The 13,893-nt window shown below is 34.1% G+C and overlaps 1 protein-coding gene across 4 annotated transcripts; it reads left to right on the top strand.

The window, feature by feature from the left end:
- The first annotated feature begins 4,230 nt into the window (after positions 1-4,230).
- On the top strand, positions 4,231-13,509 carry LOC118737815 (polyadenylate-binding protein-interacting protein 2). Of its 4 annotated transcripts, none has more exons than XM_036468589.1 (5): positions 4,231-4,249; positions 4,328-4,394; positions 10,818-10,995; positions 11,594-11,694; positions 11,821-13,509. In XM_036468589.1, the coding sequence occupies exons 3-5, from the start codon at positions 10,852-10,854 to the stop codon at positions 11,948-11,950; spliced, it is 375 nt and encodes a 124-aa protein (XP_036324482.1). In that variant the 5' UTR covers positions 4,231-4,249; positions 4,328-4,394; positions 10,818-10,851; the 3' UTR covers positions 11,951-13,509. The 4 variants fall into 4 exon arrangements, 3 of the variants coding, with proteins under 3 accessions (XP_036324482.1, XP_036324481.1, XP_036324483.1); XR_004992844.1 differs by lacking the exons at positions 4,231-4,249; positions 4,328-4,394 and adding an exon at positions 8,878-9,140 and having other exon boundaries at positions 11,821-12,060; positions 12,238-13,509; XM_036468588.1 differs by lacking the exons at positions 4,231-4,249; positions 4,328-4,394 and adding an exon at positions 8,878-9,140.
- Positions 13,510-13,893: the final 384 nt, after the last annotated feature.

The following is a 13,893-nucleotide window of genomic DNA, read 5'->3' as shown; positions in this document are numbered from 1 at the left end:
AAATAGTGATGGTCTGAATTGTCGGTACCCAATACTTAAAAAAGATTACGGTACCCAATATTTCCTTTTCGGAACCCGATACCGATTTTTTACATTTCAAGTTTGGGAAAAACTTTCATTACTAATTTATATGATATCGGCTAAAACACGTGAACTTATCGCAACAGAGAAATATTGATTTATCAGTTTTAACCTTAATCGATCCAAGGTTCAAGAAAAATGCTTAGACGGATGAAGAAGCCTTTCAGGGGGAAGATTCTGTAACCAGTTAGCGACAAGTTTCGGATCGATATCGCACTTGTTGGTATACAAATATTTCATATCATACGTCAACAAAACCGATACCGATTCGAAAGTTGTTACAGAATCTGCCCCAGGCCTACGAAAATGATATCGTCTGATTCAGCTGGAACAAAAATGATTCAAACAAGTAAGCGTTTCTCTGCATTATGGCCTCGAACAGACATATATGTATACATCTTTCCTTTGAATCAGTATTAAAAGCTCTTTTGGCTCTTACATTCGGGTTTTGATAGGCGTGTCTCCCCTGAACCGTTTTTTCCATATTTTTGGCCTGTGTGCGCTTTTATTCGAAACCTAAATGTTTCGGTACCGAGTATCGAGAGTATTGGATACTCTTTAAATCGGTACCGAATAACGATCAATACTTAAATGTATTGACTCAGCACATCACTAACATTGAAGCGTATTACGAAAAAAATTTTAGCATGTGTCAGTTTTATTTGAACACTTATGTATGTCGAGAACAAATTTTAGGTGTAAAAGTTATTTTTAGGCACCCGCTAAAACAGCTAATTCGCATTTTTTGCTATAGCTTTCTTATTAGACATCCGATTTTTTAAATCTTTATGTCACCCAAAAGGTCTCGGTCAGGATTATAATTGGTCCTCAAAAGCTTTTGGCCTTAAACCCCGTTTTGATTTACACTTTCACTAATTTTGGAAACAGCATCTCCAGTTTTTTATTTTTATGCTATAAATTTAAAGCTTTAAAAAAATTATGAGGATTTGGCCAAAAAGGTGTTAGTTTCCTTCTAGATATATAGATAGATAAATTGAAGAGGTATGCACCGTGACATAGTGAGTCTATTGTGCCCTCCGATCATCAAAACACATAGTTTTTTCTTATAGACTCCAGGAAGTCCAGAAGAGCTTTCGGAGGTAAGGAGTATATGCGCTTACTTTCTCTGGCCATTCACATTCAAGGATAAGGTGCAATGGAGCCACCTTAGTTGAAGCGTAGGAACGACTGAGATCATTAGACCAGATTTCCAGCTTATGCAGATTTCCTCTTAGTCTGCGGTGTACACTGGGATGCCTGTATTGATTCTGAATTTTTGTTTGTATCTTTTTTGATTTTACCTTCCAGTAAGCTTTTGGCTTTTTCAAGCCCTACCGTGCTATGCCAGTGTTGTTCTCTCGTAATTATTATTCATTTCCTTCTCGAGTCGGGTTTGAGTCTGTTGCAAGGAATTTCTCGGGATCTACTGGAGCTGAGACCGCCGCTATCCTTACTAAGCCGTCCTGGATTCCCTTGTGACCTGACACCCACAGTAGCTGTATGTTATTGCGCTGAGATAGGGCATTGAATTTCTCAATGATATGACCTTGAAGGCTGACAGTGCTTTACGTTTCGCCCCACTGTCGCTAAGGATTAGAATTCTGTCATTACGGTATCATCTACATACGAAAGTCAATCTCTGCACACCGATTGAAGGCGTAGACCTCCGCTTATGAAATGCTCGGGAATTTTCCTATGTGCACGATAGCCAAATCCTGGGACCATAAATGCCCGCCGAAATGCCTTCTGTTATTTTGAAAATGTCGGTGTACCACAGCATGATGCTGGCCTGTACATGTCCCTCTATAACGGTCGCCTTTCTGCAGAGCAATTTTTTGAACTGGTTTTCGAAAATAATTGACCTATTTATTTTATCTCTGGGAAAAGAGCTATCGGAAACTGGCATCCTAGCTTCCCGATATTCCTAGACGATAGAACCTTACCTCTGTCATAACCATCTCTTCCTATGTTTGTGAGAGTACGCTTGACTGTCTGTTCTATGAAGATGTGCAGTGGCTCAAATTAAAGTTGTATTCCCAACCACGCTAATATGCAACCGTTCAGCTATTTTGCGTAAGTTAGACCTCTGTTTCTCATTGGGCGTACAAATAAAAGGTACTGTTGTTTTGTATTTTTACGTTTAGGATTTCGTCCTTCGACTCCTTGCGGACATCCTTTTGTTTTTTTTGCAACTGTACCTCACTATCCCCTTTATCAGTTTCAGCAATCGTTGTTTGAAGCAGTTTGGCTATCCATGTGTGGATGGTTTGCTACACTCGTCGTTTCTTTAGTGCCCGAAAAACCCCCTCATTTGACGGATTGTCGAAGGTTTCCTCAATATCGAGGAAAGCTTTAAGCATAGTTACTCCACACTCAAGGACACCCGCTATCTGCGCAGTAAGTGCATACAAGGAAGTATCTGCTTCAAAGTGTTAGATAGTATATAATTTTGCCTATACCTTTGTCTTGCTTTTAGCAAAAAGGAAATTATACTTATGGATCTATAGGACTTTCCTAGTTAGTGGTCTTTCCTTCCGACTTTTAGAATAAAAATATCACCCGCGCCCTTCTCCTCAAACTTTCAGAATGCAAGAAAGAGACAGACGGCCTCACTTGATGCTTACAAGGTATAGAAGTAGGAGTCCCTCACCCTGCTTCAGCAGCAAGCAAAGTGGCAATCGAAACTATGTGTCAGTAGTGGGTGGTGATTGGGCTCCGATCACGGAATTCTTAGGTCGAGAGTCGTGATAGATATTGACCGACTCTCTATGAATACCGTAGATTACTTATCGGTATGGCGTCAGATCGGAAGGTTGCTAGAAGTAGGTCTGAACCAAGTTCATATATTCGAAAAGATGCCATCTGACGTGCCCGGGCGGAGCCTCTTCCTCTAGCAAGGGCCTGTTGGGGGCTCAGGTGTGTATCATCCAAACAAAAACTGCTTTCTGAGCATTTTTTGTGCTCTTTTGTGCTTGTAGGCCTAGCTATGGAGATGGTGCTCGAGCGACACCAGAAAGCATTATGTCGCAGTTCGAGATAAAAGGTTCTGACAAGTTTGCAGCTTCGTCCATTGCGTCCAACTAGTCCTCAGCGACCAAACAGGCGCAGCATTGACCGAACGAACAATTTTCTTGTACGTATCCAACAACGTTTCTTTGCCATTTCCCCAGGTGCTGTCGGCGAGCAACTTGAAGATTATGTTGCGGTTTATGTGCGCGGAGAAGGATATAAAGCTGTCAAGTTAGGCCCTAAGATTTCGGGTTGTTCACCGTCGGAATTGGTATGCCATCAAGATGAATGTCCAGTTGAAGAGTGTGAATAAACGAGAAATTTCGGAAAGGTAGCCCTTTAGTTTCGAGCAGAGGTTATCAATTCCATTCCCGGATGAACAGTCGTCTGCATCTGAGATCAGGGACACTCCATCCAGTGGATTTGGAAACTTCGACATATAGAAGTTGGTCAGTATAGAGAGAGGATAATGTCCTGTTCTTGTTATTGTAACAGCATAGAAATTCAACAAAGTGAAGTGATAGGCCTTGGTCAGATATAAATCTGGATCATTACGGTTACGTAGACCTGACTGTCGCAGATTCGACACCACCTTTTCGTAATTCTCATAGATTTTGACGTTTAAGCTCTAAAGGTTACTGACGACTGCCGATCACCGTTTAAGTCCCTGTGGTAGGGAGGAGACCTCGATTTCTTCCAGTAGCGTGGAGTGGCAGACGTTATCAAACAAGTCCAACGCTACTAGGACTGTTCTCTCACAGGGGCGGTTGCGCTTAAGGCCACTCCGAAAATAATTAGATTATCGAAAGTCCAGTAATTTAAATTATCTTTAATTTTATAATGTATTTCGAAACTTGGGAGAATGAAAAAATTTTTAATTTTCGGTTTACTTTTTTATCCGTATTGTTTTGTTGCTTATTCCGCCTAACGTGTACCTTATCTAATTCCAAAATTCTGCTATTTTTTCTGATTACAAAAAATCGCTATTCTCAAATATTCAATGAAAAAAAAAACGTTCAAAAAATACACTGGATGTCTCAAAAAAGAAACATCCCTGTTAGTTTGCCCAGCGTATTGCAACCCATTTTTATGCAGGTAAATAAATACATCACTGAGTTCTACGGAGCGACAACACTGTCGGAACGAGCTACAAGATTTTGTACGTGTGGACGTCAAATTTTTTGTGTATAATTTTTAATAAATTTGTAGTGTTAACGAATTATTGCAAAATTTTCAGTGCAACTTTTGAAGCAGCTATTCTTTGGCATTTTAGCAGATATAAGCGGATTTACAAAAGTTCTGGTGTAAGTTAAATTTCTATCGTTAGAAAAAGATTGTATTTTGCCTTTGATGGCTGCAGAAAAAATGACACAAGCATCCATGTATTGTGTACACCATCTTGTTTATATTTACATATACCCTAGGCGGTTTTTAGAATTGTAAAAATTTCCCGGACGTATTGAAGGCACCTCCTAACGGGTGTCTGACGGGAAAAGTTCAGTTGTGTGACATTCCGACTAGATCTACATATGTATGTACATAAGTATATTGTTAAGTGGGCTAATTCCAAAAATATTTATAAGGCGCGGTGCACATTACAGCGAGACGATATGAAAGCGGATACGTAGCGATAAGCAAGCGATATTAGTTGCGTTCCAGATGCTTCACGATTTGCAGGTTTTTACAGGAAGCCGTTCCAGGTGACCACCTTCCATAAGATTTATTAATGGAGAAGACAGCTGTTCCTGCAAAACGTTAGTGTGCACAGTTTTCATCGCTCCTACCAATTCCCATGTACTCAGCATGTGGATGACGCTTTTGTATCGCATCGCATACATCGTTTTATCGTGCCTAAAAGTTTTAATTTTTTTATTCTTACTCCATAAAAACAGATTTCTATATAATAAACCATTCCTGTACAAAGCACGCCGTTAAAAATTAAAAACTTAACAAAAAGGATAACGAGGTTAAATTGGGATTTAATGGTTTCTCACATCTTCAATGTTGTTAATCAATGCACGGTTGATCCTTGTCATATGTCGACCGCAGTCTAGGGCATAGAGACGCATATTTTAATCTTCTATTTGTGGCTTATCATCCCTTGATGATAACACAACAAAAATTGGATAGCCAAACACTTAAGTTACTGCTTCAGGATCGCAAGGTATGGTAACTCCCTAGCGAAATGTTCGGAATAGTATCAGCATCTCTATCCTTTCTCCTCCGACTAAAGGGGCTCCTCATGGAAGTCTCTTTTTCAAAAAGGAAAAAAAAATCTTTGATTTCACCGACAAACTGCCTTCGTCCCACGAGTACGCTCAGGATCATGACAATATCAACAGAATACTCTTCTATCTTACCGCAGTATTATGTACTGATTTTTCCTGTCGCTGTCGTCAGAAGCCCTTCGGCCCACGAACGCGCTCAGGGCAACACAACCCTTAATAGATTTCTCCTTTTTCCTATCACAGGAATCTAATAGTTTAGTCTTTGTCCCTTTAAGTTGAAAAGGATAGAGGTGCCACTCGCCTTCTTTTTTTATAGCAGCCTCAAACTAATCGGAACGTAACCTGCTCTCTACTTTATTTAATAACGGATGGTTTCAAAACTTTCACAATTTGTATGGAAGTTCTAAAGGCTCGAAAGGTGAGCTGCTCACTCGTCAAATATACAGTATTTCTCGCTTATATGCCCTTCGCTTTTTGGCGACGATTTTACCCCTTATGAGATTTCCCCATATAAAAATGGTTCGATTTTCCCGCTTATATGATTCCCCGTTTAAGGGCACCAGAATTTAGATACAAAAGAGTAATTACATAATTAAATTTCCTCGGATATAAGCGCAGGGCGAAAATTTCAAAGCACCCAACTTTTTGACGAAGAACTTTTACAAGAAATGTTACATCCGTCTTCGGATGAATCCAGAAGTAGTATCAGAAAGTTTACCAACTACAAAGGAACAACTTCATGCAATTAAAATTTTAAATAAAAGCTTTGAAACAAAAAAGAACTTGATGCTATGAAATTGCTAATTTATAAAGAAAAAAATTCAGTCAAAATTAACGGATTTCTTTAGGATAGGTATTTAACAATGACATTTAATGTAGTGCTTTGTTTTGCGATTTGGCTGGGATAGCTATTTTTTATTATTAATTCTAAGACTTTTTTGTTTCATAACAGCCGAATGAATTTAATTTTTGTTTTAAGTATACATGAATGTACTTTATCACCAAAATAACTATACATAATTATATCGTTACCTTAATATAGAAAGGCCCTATCTCACGTAGCCGCTGAAATACAAAGGCCGTTACTACAACCTCACATACGCGGTTTTGGGTTTTATTGATACGCGTTTTTGTACTTTGAACGATGATATGCATTAAAAAAAAATCTGTTTTAATAATGTATAAAATGTATATCACTGTCGGCCGCTGTGGTGTAGTGGTAAGCAGTGCGCGCTTCCACTCTGCTGCGCATGGGTTCAAGCCCTGGTAAAAGCAACATCGAAAAAAAAAATAGAAAAAGGTTTTCTTAACAGCGGTCGTCCCTCGGCAGGCAATGGCAAACCTCCTAATTAGTTGTTAGTTTTTAATAAAGAACTATGAATATCAACATACCAATTTGGGTATTAAAGTTTCCTTTGCGGTGGTGGACTCTGTAACGAATTTTTGTTATTTATCATCTAAAAAATACTAATTTTCTATCTACATAGTTTATTGTTTGTTAGATAAATAAAATAATTGAAAAATAAGTACATACTTGTGTGTGTTTATTCTTGAGCATTAATTCAATTTATTTATGTGCAATACATTTGCTTCCGTCATTGGTATGCACATACATGCATACATATATAGTGTACAAACTAAAAATGAACCGGAAACAAATTCAAGGAAGTGTTGCCACAGCAAACATTTTCAATACATGTTTGTAACCAATTTATATTTTGTATGTACATAAATATTTAAATATAAAGTTAATCGTGCGACATAAAATGTCGATATAAATGCATAAGAGGTTAAAGATGCCTAAAATATATGTACCTACTCACATAGTACAGCTGCGGTCAAATTAGTAGCATCAAAGTAATATTGTTTGCAAGTCATGTTTAAATATTTATTTATTTTTTTTATTATTAGTAATATTAGCCATAATTTTATATATTTTGTGGGGCAACCGTAGATCAATATGAATCAATTTAGGAGAAATTGAATACCGATTCTCAAATTTTTTCAATCGATTCACGGATCGAATCGGAACTAAAAGATCGACAAAAAATCTAATCGTCAGGGCTCGATTAACCAATCTTTATTTAATGGATTTACAAAGGGCATCTCTAATTCGTACTCGAAGATTTTCAACGATGAATGTAAAATGCTGATTGTGGAGTAGTCTCATATTACTTCATAAAGATAAATTTTGTATAATAGAAATGTGTTTTTTTTTTTATTACTCGGGTTGATTCTTATGGGAGAGCTACCTTATATATGTATTTCTGTGTTTAAAATTAATTACTTACCCTCCAAGGACATCTCATGTTAATGCATGGGATGCTACCGATTTCTAATGGATCTGTTCATTTAAGTTTTAAGGTTTTGTTTTTCTAAAACATTTTAGCAGTTGTTTTTAACTAGCTTTAATAAAAGGAGGAGTTTATCAATTAATCGAAGTATATTTTTTTATGTCATACCCGTACCACAATCAGTTCGTATGCCTCAACACTTAATATTTGCCTTTGAAACTTATAAAAATGTATTTATATTTATATTATATTTATTTATATATTAATAAATCAAAGGCTTTGATACAAAGTTTGTTAATTTCCCATAGCTTGAAGAGAGGTTTCTTAGAATCGATGGATCTTAAAGAAAATCTTTCATCGTTTTCACTAATTTTAATGGGAAATTAGTGAAAAAGGATGAAAGATGTTATTAAGGCAAAAGGCGACATGACAAAGTGTTAAACAATATGTACATTTTTCAAGGTGCCACGTATTGAATTGAAATGCATTTTTATAAGAGTGTGGTAAGATCTTGCTATTTACGTTGTTGTTTTTGTAATTTCTTTTCTTTTGCTCTTGATATTAAGACCAAACTTTGCATCGAAAACTTTGATTTATTAATATATGTATATATGTGTGTATGTAAAAGTTTCAAGTAAAAATATTAAAAAGTGTTCTTGGCATACGAACCGATTGTGGGCTGGGTAGTATATTACCGTATAGCTTAGGACCTCGTGAACGTTTTCCATAGTTATTTATCGGAAAGCATATACTTCCTCTACTATGTATATTGGTTTAGTTTCGGTCATTGGATAATGACGAAATCACGGTACTCCTGAATTTGTTCATGAGCATTGATGTGAGTTGGATTTTTTGCTCAAAAATTACTTATTAGTTGTATATTCTGTATTGTTATCATTTCGTTCGTGTTGTTTTCGTGTCGCCCAACACTTTCTTATACATTTCATAGCTAAATGTAGACGCAACATAAACATACATAGCCACACTGCTGGCAATATTCTCTTGCCTTCGAACAAAACAGACCGCACTTCGCTCCACCTGCCCACATGTGTCACTTACATACATACCTATGTATTTTTACTATGTACTCGCACACCATTGTCATGACGAACAACCAACGACTACCTACACATGTATGTACATACATACATACATAATATGTACCTGTCCATATATTTGCTTTAACTCACACTCGTATAGAGAAATCCATGAACTCGTCTCTTGAACTAACTTGATTACTTGTGTAGCTATGTCAATCTGAGTCGTCGTCGGCGGTATCAGTCAGTCGAACGCCTTCATTAACACACAACGCAGTGAAAGGCTTTAATATATAAAAAATATTTATAATTCAATTCTTCTGTTTGCCTTTTGGTTTGTTTGTTTTACACAGCTGTTTTAATTGTTTCTTTTTAAGAACGAATTTAATTCGTCGTATTTTAATAAATTAATTGAATTAATAACGCTACAAGTCAGGGGCCGATAAGAAGACGCAAGTAACCAGTCCTCCAGCAGCGCATTGATCTCATTAGTGAGTCCACAACGGAGTTCTTGAAAAATTTTTAATTTTAATTTTGTTTGTATTAATTTTAAGCTATGTACGTGCTGAGGCATATGTATTTTCATACATACATATGTGCACGTGTACATATGTGGTGTATATATTTGAATAGCATAATACTCACACAAACGCCTAGTAAACAAACATTTTGGCTTCCCTCAGCTTTTCAGTCGAACTACAGATATGTACTTGTAAACACTCACAAAAAAGTTCTTTGGCCATTTACCAAATGCGAAAAAACTCGTAAATAAAAAAATAAACACGATTAGTAAAGATTATAAAAAAATTAAAGTACAAAAAGGAGCAACCACAAAAAATTACTTGTATTGATAATTTGAGTGAGTTTTTTACTGAAATCAGCAATTTTTGCTTTAATTAAACGCGTACGTGTGGTGAAAGGTGCATTAAGCGAAAACAAGATTTTATTTACTCAATTAAATGTTTTGCGTCGTAATTTTGTGCTAATATGCTTGCTATTCACAGAAGTATTTTGGTTTGATTATTTTATAAAACTGTATCCAATTCTACAACAGAAACCATGAAAACCAAAATTTCGCTGCTGAAGTCTAGAAAAAAGAAGTCTGATGAAGAGATGTGGTGATCTCCGAAAAAGCTGCTATAACTTCTACCGCTTAGACTTTGTTGCTTTTTCAATTTTTCCTAATAAAACAATCGTGGTACAAAGCTCAATAAAAATATTAAAAACAAAATTTCAAACTTTGTGGAAAAGTAAGGTATATTCTGCAAACTTTCAAACTTTTCTAAACAGATTTTTTAACAAAAAATTTGGGTATGCAGTTTTAAAGCACATTAAATTTGAATACAATAAAGTGCAAATTTGAAGGTGCTGAAACATCGTGTCGATTTTTGATAATTTTTTTTACTGAAGATTTCTTTAATATAAAGATTTTTAATTGAATGGGCTATACAATTGCATGCACCAATTTTTCCTAAAAGAAACTATTAAGAAGGCTTTAAATTTTGTTAAAAATATTTTTGTTGTATATGAACTATATTTTTATTAAAAGAATTTATTAAAAAAAAAAGAGAAATATATACGATAATCAATGCAAAATACGTACTTCTGTAAGTGACTATCTGTGGTGTAATTTCTTTATAATAATGACAACTCTATTTTTGGTTTTTTCTGATTTGATGACTTAATCAAATTGTTAAAATCAAAATGTATTTAACTTAATGTGATTGACTTTAGCGTTTCTCTAATAAAGCCATCCCATAATGTCCAATTGATGGAAAATTGTATAAATTTAGCATCGTCTCGTATTTTTTGACTTTATAGTACCTTAACAGAGAGCCGCACTCAGTTGTTAATCATAGTTTGTACCTGATACCACAGAACTGCATTACAAACATTTGAATTATTTTAATTTTATATTCTTAGCAGAAATACATACATATTGGGCCTTATAAATAAAAACTATGCAATTGCTTTTTCTTGAAATTTCAAACCTTTTACTCGATATATTAAAATAAATTTAATTAAAACGTTTAAAATTTTATGAAAGGGCAATTGCTTAGTTTTTATTCATAGGTCCCATTGAAACTAGAATTATTAAAAATGAAATGTTTTTTTTTTTTATTATAAACACTTTTTATTTAATTTTTTTTATTCGATTATTTTTACAGTTGTAAAAGCTTCAAACAAAAACTGACAAACAAAATGATTGTGAAAGTTCCTTCAAATGATTGGTCTGACCAATTTGAATATGTAGTGGAGGAGGATGATTCCCTATCAGATTTGGAAGATGAACAGGATTTCTCCGAGTACTTGTGGATGGAGAATGAAGAAGAGTTCGATAAGAATGTAAGTAAAAAAATAAATAAAAAATATTTTTCAAAAATGTATGTATGTGATGCTAGCCAATAGTTCTTATAATCCTACCTCAAAAGATAAGGAAGTAACTTTAAATTAAAAAAGTGTAACAAGTGAAATTTCATTAATTTTTATGCGAATGCAGATAATCAGGCAGGTTCTGTAATTCACTTTCGTGTGAATTTCAACCCCTGCCAATTTGAATTAAAAGCGAATTTGCCTGCCTGAATATGAAGATATTAAACTGCTGCACAAGTGCACTTGGTTTCACAACAGTATATATGAGCCCGTGAGAGCAGAAGTGGCCTAACCCAAAATTTTACATTTAGTATTTGCTGACATTTGGCTTTTTTCTCTTCGTACCATCTATGTGCTCTTCAATTGAATTATTTGTTACAAAATAAAAAGATTGCAGCACTGTTTTAAGTATACTTGTGCAGCTGTTTAGTGCATATGTACATATGTATGCTCATATTTATGTACATATGTAAATTTATACTTATACACTTCCTGATTTGCATTTAAGCAAGTGATTTTTTATACAGAAATTCCCAGTATTTTATATTTATGCAATTTTCTTCTAACGCAGGAATTGAAACGTCTCGAAGAAGAGGACATTATGAAAGAGTGCATTGAGGCAATGCTTGAGGACGAGCTCGAAGCTGAATTGGCTGAGTGGCAGAAAGCAAAGTATGAAATTCAATAAAATTTAGAGCATGTGAAAAGTGAAATATCTTTAATTTCATATTTTATTTTATATACATACATATATTTGTATCTTTAATTATCCATCATAATAATATTTAATTATTTAAGGACGGAAGAATTAAATGCAGCATTATCCTCGCTCGCTGTGAGCGAATGCAATGTGGAGCATTCCATTCTAAATCCTCTGGCCGCTGAATTCGTTCCGCAAAAGCATATAATTGATCTGGGTACTTCGTAAGCCTAACATTATTTATTTCACACACCACAAACTGGAATCTAATGCAACATACGACGTTTAAATAAAATCATCAAAACGCAACGCATCAACAATACTATCGGAAATTGTAGGTAATGGCCCTAAACAAAAAAAAAATCTAACCAACACAAAAACAAACAAACAAAAATAAACAGAAAATTTAATATTCTTATTAAAGTATATTTAAAGAAAACCAAACAAAAAATCACCAACCCGTCAGCGTACATGTGCAACGCGAGTAATATTTACTCGCTTTTGTTTTATTTCAGTTGGCCATTAACACCAAGAGGCGCATAAAATTCAAGGAAAAGGAATCACAAATAAGCATACAAAAAAACTAAAAGCCAAACAAAAAGCAAAAAAATAATTTTGAATTACAATAATTTACTCAAGCTCAACTTTTTGTTGCCATGCGCTATTTCTAAAAAATTTTACAGCTAATATTTTAGCAAGTTGTTTGTTGCAAGTCCAACGTACAAATCGCTTTTAATTTATTGTGGGTATTTATACACATTTATATTCATATATTTTTCATAATTACCTCAACCCACGCATAACTTTCGAATCGTCCTATATTATTATCGAGACGATCTACATGATTCAGGAAGACTCTTGCCTCAGACTGCAACAGCAGTGCAAACGAGAATGAGAGCATTTCGGCCATTTTTTGTTTGTTGTAAAAACATTTATCTAGTTTTAAATAAGTGATAAAATGATAAATTGTTAGTCCAGAGTTGATATTAGGAAGATTTGAAAAATTAAAAATGTGATTGTTCACTACTGTAGCTTTCCGTAATAGCTGTCATGTATGGTATGTTTTTTTTCATTGTTATTTTTAATTCACATTCGTTGCAAATTCAATTCACATTTAAATTTATATGTATTGCGATCTGCAGATAAATCACTGTGCATCTAAAAAAATATTTAACATTGTCCTGTCTATATTAATATGCTTGAACGCTCCAAATTCCATGTAAAGTACACAGACATACCCCATTACAACCTTGTTTAGCTTTAATGGAAAATTGTAAAGTTATTTGTAATTTAAAATTTAACAAAAAAAATTAATAAAGTCAAATGTAATGTCAGAAATTACAAAAATACATACGTAATAGGCGTCTTAATATGCTTATCTAAAGGAGTAAATATTAACGAATGCAATAAGCTAATTCCATAAATATCTGTATAAATTTTCACACATACATTACATACGTAAAAATAAAATACCGAATTACAATAGCGTAGAGTGCAACCATCTTATTTACTAAATGTAATACCTAAATAAAGAATCATAAGGAAGAAACCAATAAATAAAATGGTGTACACTCGATTTAATGATATTTAACTTTGCCAACTCTTTATATTTAAACATATAAGACGCTCCAACTCTATATACATATGTATGTATTTATACATCAGCCTCGTAATATTGAACTGCTTCGAGCAAAATTATCTTAAAGACTAATGCTATTTATAGTGTTATAGTAGTTTATGAAAAAACCCTAAAATATAAAAAAATAAATAAAATATATAAAAACGTTTGTTATTAGCAAAGTGTTTCATAAGTATGCACGTATCTATACATATGTATATATGCATGTGCATATTATATAATGTAACACGTTAAGAATGCAAGACATGAACAAAAAAATATACTATTACTTAACTTTATGTGTGATATAAAAATACAAAAACTTAAAAAAAGTAACATTCTAAGAATAAAGTCAAGCAAAAAAACTAAAAAAACAAAACAAAACAAAATCTCAATAAAAAGTATTATAGCAGTTAAATGAGTGATTTTCTTACACAATCGGATTTTAATGGTTAATTACTATACAGTATGGTGAATACGTTATACTTCCGATGTAGATGAGAAGGATACGTTTTGCATCTTCTTTGTATCATGTATTTTTTCTTTGGTAGCA

This window comes from Rhagoletis pomonella, unplaced genomic scaffold (genome assembly GCF_013731165.1).
Source record: "Rhagoletis pomonella isolate Grant_MI unplaced genomic scaffold, Rhpom_1.0 Rhpom_scaffold_00004, whole genome shotgun sequence".
Classification (NCBI taxonomy): domain Eukaryota; kingdom Metazoa; phylum Arthropoda; class Insecta; order Diptera; family Tephritidae; genus Rhagoletis; species Rhagoletis pomonella.
Note: the sequence above shows the minus strand (reverse complement) of the source record. Positions and strands in the feature narration are given on the sequence as shown.